This window comes from Neodiprion fabricii, chromosome 4 (genome assembly GCF_021155785.1).
Source record: "Neodiprion fabricii isolate iyNeoFabr1 chromosome 4, iyNeoFabr1.1, whole genome shotgun sequence".
In the NCBI taxonomy this organism is placed as follows: Eukaryota; Metazoa; Arthropoda; class Insecta; order Hymenoptera; family Diprionidae; genus Neodiprion; species Neodiprion fabricii.
Window position 1 is genome coordinate 9,139,890 of NC_060242.1, and position 25,452 is coordinate 9,165,341.

Consider the following 25,452-nt stretch of genomic DNA (forward strand, 5'->3'; position numbering starts at 1 on the left):
GACTAATAAATTTTGAGATTACATTCACGCCGTTGGAAAATACCGTGACTGAACATGTTTTCTGTATTAACAATAAGTCTGTTGTCAATTAATATTTTCTGATGAAAAAACTGAAAATTCATAACACCTTGGATTTACTGTGTGAAAAAATTCTAGCTTGCCTATCGAATACCCGCGAACGAAAATTCTTGAAAACCGACGAGTTGTTAAATACATAAAATTTACGAGACTAGAGTTCCATTACTAACATCGAATTTCATCCAATTTTGAGTCAGATCATATTTTAGATTGATTATTAGAATAAGGACCCATTGAATGGAACAGGTATTTAGCCAATATACGATTCATTACGTACTTCGAATCTGAGGGACAGGTATTCGAGCAAGAGTTCTAAGTATTCCTTTACATCTGATTCCACGTTTACTGCAACCTCTTGACCATACCGTTCTTTTTTCAGAGAATCAAAAATTTCTATCATTTTTTTGGCTGGGTCGATATTTTCGAAAGGTTGCTGAAACAAAAATTAACAAGCTTTAATATAATTAACTATTTCTAACTATATCTGCAAATTGGAAATGCTATACACACATTGTATAATTTTCCACATTTGTCTACTGTATGCAACATAATTAATCCTTTCAAATAGTTTGTCGATGTGATAATTGCATCAGTCTTAGATGCCACCGTAATGTTTGCGAAATCTCTGTATTTGTCGTGGATCTCGATTGTAATTAATGCTCTCATTTGCGTAATGTATTTGTCGTCCAAATTCACTATCAATACACTCAGCAGCTGTTGAATGCGTAATTGCAAATCCTCCATTATGACCAAGTTTCCAAAGTCAAATCCAATTGTATTAGGTTTGAAAATAGTTGCAAATATCACTGAAAATAATTCTTCGTTCCAGTAAAATGTAGGTACATGTAAAGATGAACCTGTATTCGCTTGGGTTCCCTGTAAATATAAAAATATATTTTTTTCCAAATTACAGATTTTTAGTGCTGCGAGTGAAAACATTCACTGTGTCCTGGATGCCCCAACTAATAAATTATTTCAAATGTACTGTTTGTTACGAAAATAGCTTGTGATATAGCTTGGTGATGACTCACCAGTTTGTTGAGTAGTAACGTTGTGAAATCGAATATCTTGAGAATGGTTTCACATTGCAATGCTTGAAGCTCTTGAAATTGATTTGCGGTTTCTGTTGATTCATCATTTTGTTCTTGTTTTACGTTTATCAAATACACAAAATTGATTATACAATTGAAAATCATGTCCTTGTTTGCATTTATATCAGTCAGTAAGAATTCTAAACCTATCACGCTTTTGTGAAGAAGCCAAACGTAACAATACAATGTTCTCAAAAGCGGTTTTATGGTCTCTTCTGATAAGGTTTCTATTTTTGGGCGTAGATGTTTCAAAATAATCTGATTTAATCCGAGCATTCCATTGCATTTCACATAATTTGAAACGAACTCTTGGATGGAAACAAATCCAGGTATATATTTAGATATAACTAGGAGAATTTCCATGCTTTTAGATCTCAAAATGTGGTCTAAAGATCCACACTGAACCAACAGCCAATTGGCAGCATCTTCGAGTGAGGTCCCTTTAAATTCTGCAGGTTGTCGCCGCTGGGAATTTTGAGTGTTCAAAATTATGTGCTTATTTTCAATTACTTTCTCAATATGTTTAAGGGACTTCAATATTTGCTCGTTATTACATCCCTCTGTACTTTTAATGAAGTAAAATAACAACTCTAACCAGTATATGTTGATTATCACGTCACTTTCACGTAAGATTCTGCATAGATAGTTAAATGCGACAGCAGCTCCAATTCTCTTTTCTAAAGACGGATGTATCGCGAAATTCGACATTTTACTGACAACCACTGCTATGTTTGTCGATGATGTTTGTAATTCATCATCGGTGGAATGCTTGATGGACCATTTAACGAATTCAGCTAAACAGACACCAGAGAAATCACTCAGTGCCATATTCGTTTGATAAGTCAACGAGTCGAAAAGTATTTCAATCAAATAATCAGTTTCCGCTGATCGTGACATGATTTTTGAACTATACCAGTGAGTCAGCTGTATCATCAATGGACAAAATAATTGTTGTATAACTTGATCAGAGTCCGATCCAAGTCTTAGTATAGCCGGGCATATTTTTTTGAAAACTGGCAGTAAAAGATCAGGATTGGATGATAAAAATTGCATTGTTTTTCCGAGCATGATAATTGTAACAGAATGCAACACTTCGCATGCTACTATTCTGGTACGCCTGTCGATGGAGTGTAATGCCAATTGAATAGTTCTCGGTAAAATTGCGTCAAGATAAATCTCAGGTTTTATATCTTGATATAATAGAGTATATTTCAGTGAATTTCTATTATTAAGGAGAGTTCCATTGTCGAAGGATTGATGAGTTCCAATATTTGAAGTTACTTCGGAACTTAAACAACCAAAAAATAACAAAATTCTTCTCTGAAATTCATGTGATGTTTCCTCGTGATCAGTCAGAACTGCATTCTTAATTTTTTTCATTTCAGTGAATCGAATTTCCTGCGATGTCTCCGGAGCACTTTCGTTACTCTGCAGGAAATATTCTAAGCTAGGAACTATCTGAATCAAAAAATTGTTCATTCTCTCTCTTCTTACTACTTTTGTCCACTTCTCCAATGTGTTAAGTGCAGATTGAGCAAGTTTGAAATTACTTTGTCCAATTCCAAAAGCTGATTTAAAAGCAGAAACCAATTGGTCCAGCATAGTTTCGACAATAGGAGCTGGTATCTCGAAAATCATATTGAAACAAGAAAGTTGTAATTCGGTAGAAAAGCTAGGTAATTTTTCAATAGTGTCAGATAAATATTGAATTATGAATTTGGGCATTTCGTTCAATAACCCCTCTTTACGCGTATCGGACGACAAGTTAAATAATCTCAATAGTCCATGTGTGAGTTTATAAAACCCTGATATAGATGGATTTTGCTTAGATTTTCTTATAATCTCACAAAGAAACCAAGTCAGTTGCGATTCCATTAAGACTGGTTCCAATTCTTCAATTATGTCCACAAATAAATCAACCAGATTTATAAACACTCGAAAATCTGTGTCATTTGAAGCCACAGGTACATCGAATACCTCATCTTCGCATGACGTGTTAATATTCTCAATATCCAAATTCAGTTTCCGTATGAGCTCGACACAAGTTTTGATCATATTATTAGATATTTGTTCCGAAATCATAAAAGCTTCAGTATCATCTGTGATTTTATTTTTGCGGATCAGTTGTTGCCACAACGGTAAGTAGTTTTTGTAGCACACTGGACGCTCGTTCATATTTTTTACTTCACGTTCTCTCTCCGCATCAACATATAATGAATGTGAACAACTCCATATGATGCCTTCGTATACTAGAAAACGGACATGATAAAAATAATATTACTGTCATCTAGCAAGAGTAATTCTGTCAATTATTTAGAATATGAAACATGCTATATTAGTGCATTTTAGACAATATTTAGACTATTCTGTGTAAAAAGAAATGCTGTCGATTGTACGTATGCATTGGGAAATCGCTCTGGTGAAAACATTCTCAGTTAATTTTCCCGTATAATTCTACAAAATATCGATACAAAGATCTGTGTATTGCAACTCTATCATCTTCATATAGTAATACGCAAATAACTCAACATTGAATCATAATCAAAACCAAATAATGGAAGAAAACAACTAATCTATAACGTCACGGCACCAATTCAGAAAAAGGTATCATCACATCATTTTCATCTTGCTACTACGTAGTACGAAATAGAAGCAGTTAGCCGTAGAGACCTTGATATTATAATTTACTTAGAGATATCAGGAGAGTCCGGTAGATGGAGGTTTCATTTTTGATTCACCCGGCATTTTCCCACGTTGAAACGGAAACGCTATAAGGTATCACTTTAATGCAAACCGGACAAATCACCGTAGCTAGATGAAATGTAGAAAACAAAAGGACAACCCGACATTTTCGAATTTAGTTTGAAGCTAAATTCCTGCACTGTCCAAACTCTGCTTACAACATCTCCAACAATAACTGGTTTCATATAGGCTTGTTTATCTAAATCTCTTTTGAGGTATTGCACAGTAGCCTGCGTGGTATTGTAAATTAAAGCAGCGTCAAACTGTGATTTATCATGTATGTAAAACCATCAGTAGGTCTGCCAGCATCAATGAATAGCGTAGTTTCTGAGCAGCTGTAAACGATAGCGCTACCGAGTTGGAAATGAAATCTTGGAAGATTCCTCATACTTGCGTTTTATTCGTCAAAAACGGCATCACATAATCACACGTGGATTCGTCTTTTCACGTTAAGTAATATCATCAATTGTTTTTTCCCTGAGCCAGCATCTGGACAGTTATGAAAAAGTCAAAAGTAATGTGTATTTATTCATAAAAACAAAACAGAATTTGAAAGAAAGACGCCGATAAGATTTCTGCATTGGCGAACATTCACCACTAAGAAACTGATATTATTCCGTCCTGCTTCAAATGAGAAAATTTCAAAATTGTATCTATCTATCATATTATCTTCAATGAACATAAGTTATAACCGCCAACAGTACTCTTACCGTACTACAGCCTATGGTAGCACTTAAGAGTCACAGTTCACGGTGGCATAGTTGTGTCATGCAACAGTTAGGCACCAGACATTTTTTTTTAAAACTATTTTTCGACGTGGGCTCTCAATAAAAAGCGACTCCGCAAGAAAAAAGAGTATCGTGAATTGAGCCCATGCGACTCGAGCTATAAGCTGTTTTACTTTGAATATGAATTTAGCAATATCTTATATTGGAATAAACCGAAATTCATCAATATTTTGTTCAGTCAATATCTCAGTTTAAGACATCGTTTTATTGTATGGCGATTAATGAGAAGTTCCGTATTATTGTGAAAATTCATTTCCATTCGAAATAAATGTAGGCGTTTGGCATACAATTCCTGCGATTCTACAATTTAATCATCTACATGAAGTAAGAGTCGTTTAAACGCAGTTTTTAGATGTCTACTCGGTCTACAACGGTCGACGTTTGTTTTCATAGGCAACGGCGACGGGGGGTCCTTCAATTATTACGCATTGGAGCACGTGAAGTCTAGGTACACCACTAGTCCAGGAAACGGGTAGAAAAAAGGGCAGTTTTATGTTACGGCGTGCAGAAAGGATGAGACCTGCGGATTCTGGTAACGAAACATTCAACACAACTCAATTTTGTAAGTTTCAGTGCGAACTGACTACACAACACACAAATCACAGAACGATGTGAACAGAACCAATTATGCCTCGTGTCTCGCTCTCCGATCACTAGGTAGTACCGCTAGAGTACGCAGATGCCGCCACAAGCTTCAGCGTCTAAAACTTTTCCAATCAGCTAGCCGGCTCATACTCCCGCTCGCGCTCGTCATAACGTTTTTTGTGCGCGAAGCGAGAGGCCACAGCTCAGCACGTGGGAGGTATTTTGAGGTTAACAATGGGAAGAAAGAGGAATCGGTCACCTTCGTTGAAGAAGTTGAACGCTCAGTTGAAGGAGGTCCAAGAGCATATTGCTAAAAAGTTAAAGGAAGATGGGCTACAGCCCGACGACAGGGTGAATAAAAATGCGGATTTAATCAACGAATTACTCGAGGCTACACCGCCGTCTCCGCCGCCGAGAAAGGAGGACGTTGAGACAGATTCAGCAGATAGGTCAAGTGGTCAGAGGCACCTTTGTTTAGAGGCATGGTTGCTCGGAAAAGCGATGAGTTTACACGAGAGGTAAAACAGATCGCACATATGGACGACGAGCTCACACGAGAGGTGAGACATGTCGTACGTTTTTGCCGATGAGCTCACACAGAAAGTGAGACATGTCGGACATTTCTACTAGGTTTATGCAGAGACCTCGGTGTCGAAAATGTATAACCTAGAAATCTTGCCCTTCTAGATTCGCAAGAAGACGACAGAGAAGCGTCGGACGATCTAGAGGAGGACAAAGAGAACAATGACTCGACTAATCAAGCGGGCACAGACGAACCGCCGACTGAAGAATTCGCGGAATTAGACAGCAAGACGCTGCAGCTCTTGAGTGACGACGAGGAGTCGGACAAAGGCAAGAAATTTAGTTTGCATCCTAAGTTAGCCAGTACTTGGCAGAAAATTTTGTCGGAAGGATTAAAGAAAGAGAAAAAGATGGCACTGCTGGACAGATACCCGAGAACGGGAAATTGCCCCTTCCAGACGCCTAAGCTCAATGTTGAGATTGAAGCGAGTATTAAGGAAGCCAGCCTAAATAGAAATAAATTTTTTGCAGCTGATTTGGACCTGTGTGGCTCTAGAATATCAGCTTTGGGATCTGGAATCTCCATGATATTCAATGGCTCAACACAAGAAATCGATACCAAGGAATTGTTGACGAGACTAATTGAGTCAGGAAAATTAATGTGCGAGTTGCACAATCAATTAATAAAGGCAAGAAAAGCCTTTCTCTATCCATGCGTCGACAAGAAACCTCGAAAGATCTTAGATAACACACAGCATGGAGAATTTTTATTCGGTCCCGATTTATCACAGAAGATTAAGACTGCCAAGGCGGTAGAAAAGTTGGGCTTGTCATTAAAGCAAACAACGGCAGAGAAAAAGCCGACATTCCAAGCGTCGTCATCTTTAAACTGGCGAGGCCCGTCTGCACGACGCCGAGGCAAGGCGAGTTTCAGGCGCTTCCAGAGAAACTCCGGCCAGTACGGATCGCAAGGATTCGCCCGCCAGCCGAACCGTCAACAGAACAACCAGACGCAACAGAACCCGACCAGCGCGAACTTCAAGAAGTAGAAGCGGTAGGTCGTATAGCAGGACGTTTGAAACAGTTTTTAAATGCCTGGTCCGATATAACGAGTGATTCGTTTATTTTGCAATGCCTAAGAGGGTATAGAATAGAGTTTAGTTCTAAACCATTTCAAAAGAAAGCTCCGAGATGTAATTGTTTAAACAAAAAAGACGAACCCCTTTTGGGAGAAGCTATAGCAAATTTATTAAATTTGGGCGCGATTAAGAAAGTTTCGAAATCAAGTAAACAATTTGTTTCATATTATTTTTTAGTGCCGAAAGCAAATAAGAAGATGCGATTTGTATTAAATTTGAAGAAATTAAATAGGTTCATTCCTAAAAATCATTTTAAAATGGAGGATTTTAGGACAGCTTCGAAATTAGTTTCAGAGGGATGTTTTATGGGTTCGATAGATCTAAAAGATGCTTACTTATTAATTCCGTTGCATAAAGCAAGTCAAAAATATGTATGTTTTGAATGGAATAATGTGAGGTACGAATGGAATTGTATCCCATTCGGACTGAATGTAGCCCCCTGGTTATAAACGAAAATTATGAAACCAGTAGTAAATTTTCTGAGGAGCAAGAATTTGCTATCGGTAGTGTATTTAGACGATTGGTTATGTTTTGGAGATACATATAATGATTTTTTACGAAACCTAAATTTAACTATACAGACGTTAGAGTCCTTGGGTTTTATCATTAATAGGCAGAAAAGTAGTTTAATTCCACAGAATAGGTGTCAGTTTTTAGGCTTGATTTTAGATTCAATAAATACGACAATTGAACTACCAGAGTCAAAAAGACAACAAATTGTCAATTTAATGAAGGAATTAAGAGGTAGGGGAACTTGTACTATAAGAGAGTTACAATTAATACTTGTAGAGCTGCTTTATCTTTAATTTTAGGTGATAGAATAGGTAAAGACCCTACGATAAGTAGGTTACTTAAGGGTATTTATAACAATAGACCAGCAAAGCCAAAATATGATAGAATATATGATCTAGATCCTGTATTATCAGAGTTAGAGAAACTATATCCTCTGGAGAGATTGAGTCTACCAGAGTTGACTGATAAATTAGTAGTCTTATTAGCATTAATCACTGCACACAGAAAACAAACAATCTCCTTGATCTCAATAAAAAATATAATCAGAAAAGCTAGAGGATATGAAATAGAGATTCCTCAGAGAGTAAAAAACTCCAAATCAGGAATGTTTCAACCATTACTGCTTTTACCGGAGTTTACAGAGAAACCCGAGTTATGTATTGTTCAGACTCTAAATAGATATTTAGAGGTAACAAAAGATTTGCGTAAAGAGAGCGATAAGTTAATCATTACGGCAAGAAATCCTCACAGGGAGGCATCCAAAGATACCATAAGTAGATGGATAAGAGCATTTTTAGTTAAATGCGGAATAGGCAAGGAGTTTGCTCCGCATAGATTACGTCATGCTGCTACGTCAGCAGCTTTGAAAAAAGGAATAGATTTAAGTGTAATTAAGAGTTTAGCCGGATGGTCTAATAGGTCTAATGTCTTTAACCGTTTTTATAACAGACCTATTGTCCCAGATAGGAGCGAATTTGCAGAGGCAGTAGTGTTAAGGAGAGAATCAATAACAAATTGTTAGTTTGTATTTTGTAATTTTGTATGAAAAGTTCATATTGTTCAGAAGAATGTATTCAGGTTCCATAAAAAAAAAAAAAAAGATCTTTTAAATGTAGGAACCAGCTCTAAACATCTACCTAGTGATCGGAGAACGAGACACGAGGCATAATGGACGGATCAAGCGAGCCCGCCAAAGGCGGGCGAAGCTAGATCACGATTATGCCGAGAGTCTCGTTCGAAAGATCACTCCCACCCTTAAACGCATATGAAAAGTATATGCATATATCGAAAAACCTCATATCAGTTTTTTCTCCCACCCAAGATAAATTTTAGCAACAACAAGGCATGCAGGCAACAAAACTCTGAACTCATGACGAGCGCGAGCGGGAGCATGAGCCGGCTAGCTGATTGGAAAAGTTTTAGACGCTGAAGCTTGTGACGGCATCTGCGTACTCTAGCGGTACTACCTAGTGATCTTTCGAACAAGACTCTCGGCATAATCGTCCATTATACTTCAGAGTTCTAACCTAAAATGTAGCTACTGAAGCTAATATACTACATTAATCAATCAATCAATGAAGTGAACCTTGCTACTGCAGCGTTGTCAAGTGTGCTAGAAAATATGAAGTCCGAAAAGTATTTAAAGTTGATAAAAAATCATGCAGATGGCATTCAAAATCGTAACTAAAAACATCATCACCACCAGAAATTGGAAAGTAAACTCGATATGGAACCCAAAATATCAGGCTTTTGAATAAAACACTACGAAAAACACCTCAACGATCAGACAGACAATCCGGATTTCAACGACAATTGGAATCTTGAATATTTCTCAGCAGCGTTCAAATTTGTAGAAGGAATCACAAAGTAAAAAGCAAACATTTTACGAAAACAGAATGTGTGATTCTCTAAAAAACTGTACAAGTTACAGGAAAATCCAACAGACTACCGGAGTGAATTTTCACCAGAGCGAGACCATAACACTTTCCAACCGTTTTCAGTTTTAGTAAAAGAATACTTATTCTGAGAGTTGCCACATTTTTTGCGATCATGTAATCAGATTTTCAAAAACACCGAATATTTTTTTTGTTTGAGATACCGCCTTAGAAACAAAGATCGATATTGCTTTCAATATCCCACAATTTTTTGACGGTGACAACTTACTGAGAATTCACGAATTTATCGATTCTCTGTTTTGTAAGTTGGGTACAAAATTTACTTACCTAATTGCCGAATGAATTCGTCGTGTGAGCGTCTACATACTTTTCTGATATTATGAATTGTTTTCATTAATGAATCCACTGCTAGCAAATGTTTGGTACTAGGTAGGTCGGGGAAATATTTCACGAATACCAAAGATACAAATGATAACGCAGCCATTTGATCAAGTGAAACGTCAGACATTTGTAGCAGTATCTCTGAGAGCGCAACCTGATAATATGCGATATTTTCCAACGAACCTGTTGAGTTGTCGTATCTGTAAATAAGGCACTATTAGTAATGTTTCTTTTTATTTATATTTTTAGCAATTCTTAGTTTTTTGTCTAAACGTCTTCTGTGAAATTCTAATTTCACAGACAAATTCCAATTAGATATCAATTTTTTGGGGTTCAATCATTTCTTCAAATTACATATCTTTAATTGTAATAAGAACTACATTGTTGACAGAGGCTCAAAAATGTTTGTTTGACTTTGCTATGCAAGTTTAGGAAATTGTAGAAAAATCAGCATACAATTTTTGACCAATATTAACATGCAAAACAATTCTGGATTCGATGTAAAATTTCAACTTCCAATCTTGATTGATACCTCGTGGAATGCTCAAATACTTGAAGCAATGGAAGAGACAATGTGAAAAATGATTCTTGAGTTGCGCAGTTGAAACTTGCAAAAGTAGACACATTATAATTGCGTACGGGAATCACTGCACCAATAAAAAAACTCATAATTAACAATAAAGCTGGTAGCATTTTATGCATTTATAATAATTCGCATCAGAGTTCCACTGTAAAAATCATACATTTCACGTGAATAATCTCAGCTTATCGGGAACAAATGTTTGAATCGAAAACAAAATGGCCGTGACATTGGAATAGCATATTGTGTAGCGAGGGCAAAAAATAGGTCATTTTTGCCCGCATGTGAAATTTGCAGTACAGTCGCAGACTCGCACCACGAGCGAAGCAAGCCTAAGATGAATAATGCAAACACACAAGGGAAAAAAGGCCCATTTCACGGCTTTTGGTGCACACCATAATTTTAATAAAACATGTATAGATTTTGGGTTGTTTTTTTACCAAAAGTTCGGGATCAAATCGCATTGATCAATGAATTGAAATACTTACGTAATCATATAATAAATATAATCTACATATACAGTGAAACCTCGTTTATACGATTCGCACTTGTACGTTTTTCTCGTTTATACGTAACATTCATTTGGCCCCGGCGGTTTCCGCATATAAAACATGTAGAAAGATTTCATTTCTACGTTTCTCGTTTATACGTTTTTCACACTTATACGAATATTTATTCGGTTCCCGAACGGTATTTTCTATTCACTTATACGTCATTATGACAGCTGATTTTCTGATGGATACTCGCGTTACTGTATTTCATTATCCTACCGCTAGATGGCTGAGCCTAATGTTTCGCTTCGCAACCGCTAGATGCCGCGGCTTACAATTTATGCGTATTCGCGTATAAGTTGTCTCGAACAAGTTCTGGCGTGTTCTGGTGTGTAGTGTCACCCAATATCGTGGTACGTCATGGCAAATCCAGCAGGGGGGAGGAAAAGAAAAGCAATATCGCTGCAGAAGAAGCTGGAAATTTTAGAGGAAGTACATGATAACCCACAAGAACCGAAGATCAGTGTTGCAAAGCGGCTCGGTATTCCATATTCAACACTGATGACAATTATCGCCAATTCGGCAGACATTAGGTCAAGTACGTCTAAGGCAGGACCTTTAGGCGAGAAAAGAACACGAACTCAAGAGGGCCGATTTTCAGACTTGGACAAAGCATTGCTCACATGGTTCCAACAAAAACGGGCCGCGAACATACCCGTTAGTGGTCCAATGCTGCAAGAGCAAGCTTTAATTTTTGCAAAAAAATTAAATGTAACTGCTGACTTCAAAGCATCGGCTGGCTGGGTGTTCAAATTTAAAAAACGTTGCGGCATAACCGGCAGAAGTGTTTGCGGGGAAGCTAACAGTGTCGACGAGGCTACTGTAGAGCAGTGGAAGAACATCGATTTGCCTCGAATCATAAAGAACTACGATCTCCGAGATATTTACAACACCGATGAGACAGGTCTGTTTTTCAATCTCCTACCATCTAAAACATCGGCTGAAAAAGGAGACCCCTGTCACGGAGGGAAACAGAGTAAACAGAGACTGACGGTGCTTCTAACAGCGAATGCAGATGACTCCGATAAACTTCGTCCCTTGGTCATCGGGAAATCACAGAAGCCGCGTTGTTTTAAAGGCGTAAAAAGCTTTCCTACAGAGTACGCAGTAAACAAAAAAGCATGGATGACTGGAGCATTATTTGAGTCGCAGTTAGATAAGCTGAATAACAGAATGCGTCGTGAGAAGAGGAAAGTCTTGTTGTTGCTTGACAACTGTGCCGCTCACCCCCCGGCACTCCGTTTTAGCAACATTGAACTGGCTTCTTTTCCGGCCAACTGTACAAGCCATCTGCAGCCCCTGGATTTAGGAATCATCGCTGCTTTGAAGGCCAAATACCGCAAGATGCTGGTACAGCGGGCAGTCGCGGCACTCGACGCGGGAGAAACAATGCCGAACTTGCATGTTCTGCAGGTGAGTTCGTGATGTTTGGAAATTTTCAACATAAGCACATAGGCCTATAAAATCGGTATTATGCATTCAAATAAGAATGTTTCCGACACGTGATGTTTAGGCAGTGTTTAAATCTTGGAATTTGTTTCTTGTCTATAGGCAATGCAACTGACCGGTATTGCATGGAACCAAGTACAGTCTGACACCATTGCCAAGTGCTTTCAAAATGCAGGAGTCGTAAAGGCGAATGATCTCGATGCCTCTTCTAACGAAGAGAATGAGCTTGAGGGTTTCGAAGAGCCCGGAGAATGGGCACAAGTGTGTGCTGGGCTTCAGTTCGAGGATTTCGTTCATTCCGATGAAGACTTGAGTACATGCGCGGTACAGGATGACGATGACATTGTAACTGAAATTCTTGCACAAGACTCAGACGGGGATTCGGACGAAATAGACGAAACTGTCAAAGAAGTCCCGGTGAAATTTTGTGAAGCTTTGTCGGCACTGGAAATTACAAAGCGATATATAATGTCCAAGGTTATCGATGGTAAAGGCATGCAACTCGTCAGTGACTACGAACGTTTCATGTACGAGTGCTCGTTGGCAGAAAAGAAACAAGCCACCATCGACAGCTTCTTCAAACCTAAATAACTGAATCAGCTTTCCTTATCTGACTTTTGTTCCTATTTTACTGTGATTGTTTTTAATCCGTACTTAAGACTAAATAATATATATGATACATAGTACAAATGTAAGAAATGTGCAATATGTACAATACAAATACATATTACTGATTAATTGCGGCGAGTTTCGTTCATTCAATAATGTGTGTGGGTGTATGATTCTAACCTCGAAATGTACCTTGATTTCCTTCGGAACATACAAAATTGGGTTATATGTATATTCCAAAATTCGAAATTTCACTTGTACGATATTCTCACTTATACGTAATTTTTAGCGTACCCCTTGAAATACATATAAGTGGGGTTTCACTGTATTTCAAAAGCCTTAATCGCCAACAATACCTTCAGAACGACTTTACTTAACCGACTAATTGACCTGGACCGACACTTGAACGAATATGAACTTGACCTGTCCAGCTTAGTAAACGCTATCCTCTTCGCTCAAAAAGGTATCGTCCACCCTAAAATTCTATCACCACAACAAATTATTTCCAGTCTTAAACATATCCAGTCACTCAGACCACAAATAGATTTTCCTATTCCAATGGATCCAAATTACGCTGAAGAACTGATTCGAATCTCTAAAATCGACATAGCGTATTACGAACCCAGACTGCTTTATGTGATATCTATTCCGTTGCTCAACTCCGAGGCTTTTGACCTGTACCGACTGCTTCCCGTCCCCGTTAGACAGACATACGACTCTGCAAATAACAAATTCGCTTACATTCAACCTGGCAGCGACTACATAGCTATAGCACTTAACCGAGCGTCGTACTTTCAAATCTCGGAATCCAAATTTAGTAAATGCATTTTATCCTTAGGAAAATTCATATGTAAGTTGACACAACCGCTTTTCCGACCGTCGACTCACAAACTCTGCGAGGTAGACCTTTTTCTGAACCCGTCCAGAAAAATTTCAAAACAATGTGATATCAGATTGACCGCATTCGATGGAACCTACTGGACGGAATTATCAACATCTAATTCTTGGATTTTCTCAGCTTCCACTCCTGAGACTCTTCATACTCTCTGCCCAAATGACCAGACCTCTCGTGTCACACTTTCCGGTACAGGCATTATCACCCTAGACGACCTATGTACGGCTAGTACTTCTGAGGTCACTCTCAAAACTTCGAAACGCTCACAATCTACCGAGACCCTCTCCTACGTCCCCAAAGTTACCTTGGATCTAAGTCAAGTATCCCTCAGTCTTGATTTTAATATTTCCACCGACTTATCCTTAATTGCAATCCCCCCACTCCACAAAACCTCGCACATAGATGTACATGCCTTGGCCAATACCGGACTGTCGCTGCAGGATATCGCAAAACAAGCTACTGATATCAGCACACACCACCGCACACAGCGCTATATGTTGCACATCAAAGACACTCTTACTTACAGCGGTGTTAGTTTGCTATCTCTCGCAACCCTATACTTATTCTACCGTCACTCATGCCTCGGCAAGGTCATTACTCTGTGCACACATTGCAAAACAAAAAAGACGAACCAGACATTAAGAGCCAAACAATCAGGGTATGACAATCCAATCGAGCTGAATATTATTCACCCACCTACTTCTTCTGTCCTACCCATTCCCAACGAAGTAGAAACCCATCATGCAGTTCCTCACACACCACCTCCGCTTCCTTTAAACCCACCCACCTTACGAAAACCTTATTACAAATAGGCAATTACTATATTGCTATCAAGATCTGCTGTTGCGCTGTCAAACAGACATAAATAAAATAAATAGTTGTGTACACTACTGCACTAAAATAATTGTAGTGACGATCTTATACCCTTAGTTTAAAATTAGCCCAAAATATATCTACACTCATAACCGATATCATTGTACAAATAGGTCAAACTCTGTATCTCGACATATCAAAAAAAAAAAAAAAAAAATCATTGTTGTTTAGGCTTAAGTGTACTAACCCGCTTCCATGCGCATTAACCCTAGGCGCCTAGCTTTAAACAACATTATGTAACCATAGTATTATAACTATATGCCTTACGCTCATACGTAATCCAGAATTTAAACCATACACTACCTATAATAAGAATAATTGTAAAACTAATTTTAAGCACATACTTTAAAATCATGTTTCACATTTCCACCTTCTTGCTTCCCATATTCGGGACCATACCTACCGCTATGCTCCCTCTGACGGGGGGGGGGGGGGTGTTACGTCCAACATACCACTTCTTTCTATTTTTCCTACTCGCTAACTCTCCCACAGTTCTGTCCTGTCCTCTTATCTCTACGTAGTCTCACGCTATTCACTATCATGCTTACTCTTCAAATTCCATTCCCTACTCCTAGCATGTCACACCTTTTCTGCACCGGTCCGTTTCACGTCTCGAGGTACACTCCTATTCTGACACTCGACAATTCCACATCTTGCCTTCATATATATCTTTTCGCAACACACAACTCATTCCTACTGCTATCTCATGTTTTACGGAATAAACTTATAATCGACATATCAATATACTCCAGTTTATTCAATCCCATCCTGATTTCCGGTTGACTTGAAACGTAAAAGCGAAGCCAACCAGGTTACTCCTTCCGCTCAGGAGTAAACTCTACCCACGGACGTAACAATATAACAGTAAAATTAAAATCACCGCGTGATAGAGATAGCGATTCGGATGATGATGTATTTTTGCAAACAGAAGCGAGTCGTAAAGCTAAATTATCTATAGATCCTAAAGAATTGAGGAAATCATTTGACCTCTTTAATAAATCTTTGCGCGAAAGAAGTAATCTGAATCCGAAGGAGTTGCAAGATTCATTTGAACTCTTTGACAAGACCTTGCACGAGAGGAGTCTTCTAGACAACTCCAGTAACTCGGATGCAGATGAAATAGAGTTACCAGGCCATATATCAGAGGGTGAAGAATTAGACGAAACCATACGTGAGGTACTCGACGAAAAAGACGAGACGGATGACGACGAACTAAATAACAAAATTGAAAGATTTTTAGAAAAAGTTAGGAGAAATCAAGGAGACAATAGCGAGGCTGGACAGACTAACACCAATCAAACTAATTTGAATGAATCAGTAGTTAGTCGACCTTTACAGAAATCGGCATTACCAACACCTATAGTCGCACCCAGGCCAATAGCACTCTCAACCCCGTATCCTTTGAATATGATACCTGAGTTAAATGAGACGGGGGACATTTCAGTGAAAAGCAAAGTCAGCAAAACGCCAAGGCGTTTACAGCCGCAACTAGAATTCCGAAATTTACCAACGCGAATTGAAATCACGGAAAGTATACCACCAGATTTAGAAACAGTATCGCCATTAAAATTTCCAAAAATAGGTTACCATACAGGGAATAGAATCTCATTCAGTCGTGAAAATTTGACATACAGAAAAGACAATTACGTACATTTCATATCAGTAGATTCAGAATTTTCTACACCAGTCAGCAGACTATTAAACGATTTGGAATTAATAAATGCAGACGATCATCGTGATGCAAAACCAAATTAGGCCAAGTCATTATTACAAAAACGGGAAAATATAGCATATTTAGCCTCGTAGTTAAAAGAAAACATCTTGACAAAATTGAATTAGATAACGTCAAGGTAGCTTTGGAAAATTTGAAAACGACTTTATTAGATTTGAAAATAAAATCATTTAGAATTTCAAAATTAGGGGATATGACTGACGAACTATCAACAGACATATCAAATTTATTAATAGATATTTTTGAAGACGAAGACATAGACATTACAATCTGTTCAGGTATAACTGAGATACCACCATCAGAAATACGACTGGGCATAATTTCGGAAATGCATAGTGGACTAATGGGAGGACACAAAGGCGTGACCAAAACATATCGAAGAATCCGCGAAAGATTTTATTGGCCACGAATGAGAGAGGATATCAGTAATTTCATTCGGAGATGCGAAAGCTGTCAAGAACAAAAGCTAGTTCGCGTAAAGACTAGAGAGCCAATGCTAATAACGGACACTCCTTCTGAGCCGTTTGAAAAAATTTCGCTAGACACAGTAGGTCCACTTCCGCAGACCCCTAGTGGCAATAAGCATATCTTAACTATGCAGGATAATTTGACAAAATTTTGTATCGCTGTGCCTATTCCCGATATAAGAGCTGAGACTGTGGCTCACGCAATGGTAAAACATCTGATTTTGCAATTTGGATCGCCTAAAACCATTCTAACAGATCGAGGAACAAGTTTCGTAAATAAACTATTACAAGAATTAGCTGAACTTTTCAAAATTAAACATATTACCACTTCCAGTTATCTACCACAATCAAATGGCGCATTAGAACGTAGTCATATTGTTTTAACAGAGTACATTAAACATTATATTGATGAGTTTGACAATTGGGATGAACTAGTTCAATTTGCTATGTTTTCATACAATACGGCAGTTCATGAAGCCACAAACTTCACACCGTATGAGCTAGTTTTCGGAAGAATAGCGCGCTGTCCAACTTCATTTGATACTGATGAAAACCGTTTAACGTACAACTCGTATCTTGAAGACCTAATGATCAGATTAAACGAAATGCAGGCCTTGGCTGCGACCAACTTAGTGCAGGCGAAGGAGAGGTCGAAAATGTACTACGATCGGACAGTACATCCGTTCAAAGGTAAGGCAGGAGACATGGTACGCGTACAAATAGAAGCTAGAAAGGGAAAATTTAGAAAGCGATACCAGGGTCCATATAGAATTGTTAAAGTCTTGGAAAAAAATAATGTAGTATTAGAAGGTAGTAACGGTGAGAGATTCGTTAAACATGTGGACAAACTCGAATTGGCTTACTGACAGAACGGGACGTGGACTGATCAACAAGATTACAAATGTAAAGGGGAGTAATAAACGTTGATTTTTGAGGGAGAATATCATGGAGACGTTGTGGAAAATTATCGTGTTAATTATCGGATTCTGGACATTGAGGGAAACGAACTCGCAGGACTACACGGTTGCGTCACTTACCAACAATCCCGGGATATATTACGAAAAGCTACATAACATCCGACTGAAAGAAGCAGAATGGAGACTACTACTTTCCATTGACGTGGACTATCTCAGGGATTTGATAGGAAAAGTACCTAATTTGGGCATGCTATATTATCCGGGGATTAGGACGAATTCATCAGCAATCATGAAAGAATACAACAACATTGTGGACCAATCTTTAATAGGGAGAAAATACGATGAGTTATGGGCATTACGGGACAGTTTAGGCGAACTGACGGAGGAAATCACAACGATAGATTCGAACCAGCTACCTCGCTCTATAAAGCGACGGGAAACGCCGCCATTGGGAATAATTGGGTCCGCCAGTCGTTATTTATTCGGGACACTAACTACAAAAGATCTAGAATACTTTAATTCAGAAATCAATAAATTACATCGTAACCAGAATAAACTGACCGGACTCTTGAAGAACCAGACGCATATTGTAGCTAGCCAATTACATGAACTCTACGCCGACTCAGAAAGACACCTAGATAGGATAAATTCAAATACCGGTAAAATAAACGAAATGATTACATCAGTGAAAAAATCTAGGAAAAATTGTAGACAATACAACAAACACTTTAGAATTATGGGAATATGTATTACGGGTGGACGCTTCCCTTACCAGCTGCATCAAAAATGTAGAATTAGCAATAACCGCGATTGAAATGGCGAAAGAGGGAAAATTACATAAGTCCATGCTTAATTCAGAACAGCTGAAAAGTATATCTATAGAAATAGCAACTGTAGATGGAAAATACGAACTCCCGATACCACACCATCAACTATCGCCTCGAGAGTTGAGTAGAATAGCAATCACGGAGATTGATTACCATCAAGGAAGGACAATAATTGTAGTAAGAATACCCCTGGGAAACAAAGAACCTTACCACCTCTATCAAATGCTACCATGGCCCGCGCCACAGATATTTGAAAATACAAGTATGTCAGCCCAAATAACACCACGCGCTAAATATATTGGATTAAGCTATAACCACGGGACGTACTTCCTTACAGAAGAGACGTACATACGCGAATGCAGTAAAACACCTTATTGCTATTTATGCTCCTGTTACGTCCAGCATACCGCTTCTCTCTATTTTTCCTACTCGCTAACTCTCCCACAGTTCTTACATTAATCTCATGGTCTCTGTCCTGTCTTCTTATCTCTACGTAGTCTTACGCTATTCACTATCACGCTTACTCATCAAATTCCATTCCCTAATCCTAGCACTGTCACACCTTTTCTGCACCCGTACGTTTCACGTCTCGAGGGACACTCCTATTCTAACTCTCAACAACGTCACATCTAGACTTTTACATAGCTTCCTACACTTCGTTTTCACCGCCATCTGAGCTTCCTCGAAATAAATATATGAGTAACATCTCAAAACAAATCCTACGTTATTCGATCCTCATCCTGATTTCCGGTTGTCCTGGAAATTAAAAGCGAAGCCAACCAGTTTACTCTTACCGCTCAGGAGTAACTCTACTCACGGACGTAACACTCCTCCCAACTAGCATTGATAGAAGCTACTACATCTGAAAGATGCGAAATCGCATTACTTCTAAATCCTGACGAAAAAACATTACGTAGTTGTAACATATATTCAAACCGAAATTTCGAACCTTTCTGGGTACGATTAGATTCAATAGGAGCCTGGCTATATTCACTAGCAGAGCCCCAAATTCTCCAAATTATTTGTAGAAGCACTGTAGACAAATTGATTACTACATCAGGAACTGGAATACTATGGTTAAGAGGAGGATGCATGGGTAAAGCAGATAGTATAACACTGCCGGGAATGGACACATACTTATCAAAACAACAATATTTGTACCAACCGAATCTCTCGCTGTCTATAAGAAATGTATCACCTGTAATACATAGCAGCACTAAATTACTTAAGTACTTAGACAAAGAACCGATTTTCAATGGCAAACCTGAACAAGGAAAACCATTATTCGAAATTGAAAGGGATCTAGAAGCGATGGAACAACAAGAACAAATATCGAACCATCATGACAACTTAGTTTACGGCTCATACATAGCGCAAACAGGAATGGTACTAACCATCATAGGAATTTACTATAGGAAGCAGGTGTTGAGTCTGGCTAGATCATGTTTAAGGCTGACAACTAACCAAACCTCCAAAAACCGTCGGAACGTAGCACAAAAGCCCATTCGCGAAAACACCATGTTAACTGAGATTTGAGATTTGAGAAGCACAAGTCAACTAGACCCAACTTATACTCCCCCACTATCCCACATAATAATTAAACACAACGACCACTGGAAACGGCAACCCTCTTCGTTATGAACTATGTTGTTGCTATTTGCAAAATTATCGACAGGAATCATGGCCAGCACCAGCCAACCAGACCAAACCCCATCGAGAAGATTATTCATAATCGGGCTGGCTACCTACACGAAAAGGCGGGACCTGGCGAAGATATTCGAAAAGTACCAACCACGATCGATAGTCATACGAAAGGGAAGGGGCTATCAAAACACAGCATTTGTAGACTTTAGAACATCAGAAGAGGCGGCGGAGGCCATGAAAGGAGTAGGAACGGTGAAACTGAAGAAAAGGAAACTTACCATCAAGTTCGCGGATGCGTGGGAGGAACTGCGAACGCTACCATCATGCAAAAAGCGCAGGCCACTTAGGATAGAAGAGGACCCTCTACCTGGATTCGTGCCGAAGGAGGCAAAACAACTGCCAGTTGAATGTATCTGCGAAATTGCACGTTATTCACCATACAAGGAACGTGCACGGATGGAGCGAGTGTGCAAACGGTGGAGAATTGGAAGCAGAAGCTCCCATACTTACACCAGAACTATAACCCCGACTAGCTGGGAATGGAAGGACGGATGGCACCAAATATTCAATTCAGATGGCCTAGTATGGATTATTAAGAGGGGCGGAGAATACCTAACATCCTTAGACCTAGAGGGGGTCACGGAGATAAAATCCACCGCGATCACTATGGCAGCGAAGGAGTGTCGAAGATTGGAGGTTCTAAAGTTAACAACCGTTAACATTAGGGGAGGAGCATTAAGATCTGTGAGTGATCATCTGTTCGGCCTCAGAGAGCTGGAAATCGGACCTATTGACTGGGAAATAGAGAAAATAATCCTCAAAAAATTAAACCTGCGAAAACTGATTCTTCAAAACAATGAGATAACCGGAAAGGGACTGGGACACAAAACATCGATTAAGGAGCTCCACATAAAGGACTGCGATATGGCCAAGGCTGAAGGAATCGGAAAATACATCCAATCACAAGAACATTTGGAAACACTGGTGATTGTAAACTGCCTACAGCTAAGGCGTGCAGAACTGCTAACGGCGCTGGTTGAAAACAGCCATACTCAAGATACATTAAGGTCACTTGAGATCCACGGCGATTGACCCAGCGATGCGCCTCGGGAAGACCCAGAGCTAGCGGAACGAGAAGAAAGAGGGGACTTCGTCAAGTTAGACCTTTTAGTAGCGGAACCACACTTGGCATCAGCACTCCGATCACTAAGTGAACTATCAGTGACAGCATGTGGATGGGTGGATGCTGACTTCATCAGAGACATTGGGGAAACATTGACCATTCTGAGTTCCCTAGATATCAGCATGTGCACAAATATACGTGGACAATTTTCGTTAGAACCCCTCGCACAACTAAAACGTCTGAGGATCCTAAGGATGAATAACATGCATCCGACCGTGGGAGGAAGCTGCCTACGAGAACTGGAACTACTCGAGAACTTAGAGACCAGAGAGAACCTAGGGATCCACGATGAGGATATTTGCGGGATGCTAAGGACTAACCACGTTGTCCAACACCTCGACATTGAAGGTTGTTGGAACATAACCCAACAGACCATCACCGTAGCACGAGAGGTTGTAAGAATGGGACACCGACAGCAGCCACTCCACCTTTATGCCGGGGGTACGCAAGCAACACCGTCTCGGCGGGACAGAAGAAACGCCTACCTACGTTTAAGCTTTGAACGACATGCGACGCCGCTGTTCCAGCGCGTGAGGTAAATCCCGTGAACCCAAAAACACTCCGGTTGGCTGACCAGTTTTACTGATCACAGAGAGCTACTCTCCCGCCAACCGTAGCCCCAAAATAATAACTATATTTTAGGGCCACACGAGGTGAAGTCTCACGCGCTGGTGCAGTTGCAATCGTTATAAATAGACAGTTGTGTACAAAATTTATATAATAATTATAATTGTCAGTTCTTCTTCTCGGGAAGCAGTATCTGTTCTTTCATGTCATACACATTGAAATGTGAGCTAGTTCATGGAAGTGGAATTTAATTGGATGAAACGAAACTCGATTTCACATGGTTCATGACACCAATAGCCATCATCTTGATACTTTAATCCCCTAACGATAACAGCTCGCCAGTCCAATATAGTGTCCCATGAGAATATTCGTGTTGGATATTGATCTTCTCAGATGTGAGGCTCGGTTGACCAGTTTTACTGATCACAGAGAGTTATTCTCCCGCCGATCTCACATCTGAGGTCGCAGCAGGAACAATTGTCACCATGTTATAAAATATCCCACCTTTAATCATGTTATTATTCCCTTACGTTAACCTTATATATATATTTGTCCTTAATGTAAAGGCCGGCTGACCAGGTTACTGATCACAGAGAGTTATTCTCCTGCCGACCTTACATCCCGGATTGCGGTAGCAACGATTGTCACCATGTTATAGAATATACCACCTCTGATCTTGTTATTACTTCCTTATGTTAACTTTATATATAGTTGCTCTTAATGTAAAGGCCGGTTGACCAGTTTACTGATCACAGAGAGCTAATCTCCCGCCGACCTGAAATTTGTTTTTATAAGCTATATGATACCTTAATTCATCATCATCGTTGTGACACTGTCACATACACACATACATTATCATTTTGATTACTCTCAATTTTTGTATACCTACTAGCCTTTAATTATTCATCAACGGGGACGTTGATGGTTTCTCAGTAGGGAGGGATGTTACGCCCCGACGTACTGCCTTGGCGTACGTTCAAAAATTCCTTTTTCAAAATTCTATTTCATTTCATTTCTTTAATTATTTCATTACAATCTCATATTCTAATAAGGTCACGTACAGTCCTCGGCATCCGCTGACATTGTATCTTATTTGCTGACACCAGGAATCGCGCTATAAAATTACTGACCTAGTAACAGCAGCGCTCAGCCCGGGAATATCTCTCTTTTTAAGTCAAAATTATCATCAATAATTAGGATAAACCACTACCTTTGGAACCACCAAATTAAAATAGATTATTTGTTAAGATGTGTGGATGAATGCGTGAGAATTATCTTAAGATACCTTCTGTTAACATCTTGTACGTATAAGTGACGAGATTGAGAATCGTCGGAACACCGTCGAATGGCGCGAACTAACGCTGCCCGTGTAGATTTAGACACCGGGAGGTCGCCCCCGCACTTAATTGGCTAATTACTGTTGCAACTTACTGCAACTGCAGATTTTTCCCTATTAATACCCTCTGGCCCAAGCAGCCATGTCTTTCGTCTGTCAAGTCGCGAAGTGCGTGGACGTAAACCCGGATTAGCCCTCTCGAGCAATAGTAGCGTTCGGAAAATCTTAGTTGTGACCGACCTAAAGTCTCGCGCTAATTCGTCAAACTCGAGCATTCAGTTATTCTGTTAGCTGCAAGAGACTCACTTTCTTCTACGTTTTCATCTTTTCTGTGCTTTACTAAATCTCATCATTTCGCGAATAGACATTTTTATGATATTCCATTTTCCATAATTAAATTGAGTTCGGCCCTGATTCAATCGAATCAGGTAATCTTAAAAAAATTGACACTTTCAACTATAACTTTCGATAACAAGATATCATTCCAAATCTAAAAAGACTAAGTGACCGACGTTCAGCATCGTTCGATTGATCAACTCTTTGAAACTTGAGGTGAGGCCCCTGGTCCAGAAATCTACCGACGCAGACCGACACGATTCGACGGCTCTCAATCTCGTCGACCGATTCACCTAAAGCTAAGTCAATCCGAGTGTTAGTCTTCGAAGTTAGACGAATTCTTGTTTCACCTTTTTAATCAAAATCTACTTCAGTACTTTTCATTCAAAACCAAGTCTAGAATTGGTGGGTAGCTTCACTACCCCCAATTAAATCGTACTTATTGTTTCCAAGAATTAACAAATAAGACTTAACAATAGTATATATAATTGATTTAAGATAATCTAAAAAGAGAGATACAATGCGATAATCACGACCAGCTAGTTAACCATCGTTCAGAGTAGATGTTCCTGGTACCAACTAATAATATCCTTTAGAATAGTATGACACACGATTTTCATAAACTTGAACACTTTATAAATTGTTATTTTCGGCTCATATATCATTATTACCATTGATTGTTACCAGACATTTCAATAACCAAATCGAAACAGAATATACTTCATCTTTTACCAGTCAAATCATATTAAACATTTATTTTGAACGACCTTCTTCCTATTTTTATTATTTTAAAATTGCCTCAACAATTTAAACAAGCCTCACAGACCTGTACAGGACTATAGCAACACGATCCTACAAATTACCGGCTTATCGAAAGGTAGGTCTTCTCTTAGTTTTAATAATTATTCATTGTCGTTACGTGGGAGCTTGATTATTCAATTAATCATTAACTACCACCGCTCAGTACACCCTCACCCCCACGTAACACGCGTCCTGCAGCTCCTGTTGAGGTCGGTAAATCAGTTTGAGCCAGAACCCCCCCTATATAACTACTTAGATTACCGGTATAATAGAAAACACGTAAGTCACGCATGTGTTACAAGATTTTTAAAACTCTTATTTTGATTTTGCAAGCTTTTTGGATATACGAAAAAATCGGGAACAATTTGATGGATAAAATCAGACGTTCATTTTTGTTTTCATCTTTTGCAACAGTTAATGCACGGTTATTACGATTACATGCAAAGTAATACAGTAGAAAACTTGAAAGTAATCAGGGTTACTTTATTCAACGTGTATCTAGTAGAATAGCAATTTGAACCAATGACTCCTAGGAATAGCTGTCTTAGTGGAATAGGTTGAATGGTGCATGTATTAAAAGATAAGAGCGTATAATTTTTGATTCATTTTGTACAAATTTCTTATAAAAGCATAATTGACAAATGCCAATTACATAATTTACTAGACGATAATCGAGTATGCAGGTATCACTTACTTGGTGTAAATAACACTTGTTCTTTGAGCAATGAGTGAAAACATATCTACCACATGTTTCTCTGTCCTATAAATTTTGCAAGCACCAGCCATATGACCAAAACCACGAATACTCAATTGTAGAGTGGCAGACTCCTGATTTTCGTTGGTGATTTTTTTTTCGAAGTGCTGCATGAAATACTGAAATAAGAAAATAACTTAGACAACACCAACCTTAAGGTGAACATTTTTGAGATGTGCTGCTAATCGTGAAACATG

At 39.0% G+C, this 25,452-nt stretch overlaps 1 protein-coding gene across 2 annotated transcripts in view; it reads right to left on the minus strand.

Moving 5' to 3' along the window:
- The window catches only part of LOC124179538 (DNA-dependent protein kinase catalytic subunit-like), a 97,756-nt gene that overhangs the window by 14,479 nt on the left and 57,825 nt on the right, over positions 1-25,452 (minus strand). For both annotated transcript variants that reach the window (XM_046564050.1, XM_046564049.1), the window contains exons 8-12: positions 25,196-25,374; positions 9,681-9,934; positions 1,110-3,418; positions 589-954; positions 356-511 (exon numbers count right to left, since the gene is read on the minus strand). In XM_046564050.1, coding sequence (XP_046420006.1) covers positions 356-511; positions 589-954; positions 1,110-3,418; positions 9,681-9,934; positions 25,196-25,374 — 3,264 coding nt within the window. The remainder of the gene's footprint in view (positions 1-355; positions 512-588; positions 955-1,109; positions 3,419-9,680; positions 9,935-25,195; positions 25,375-25,452) is intronic.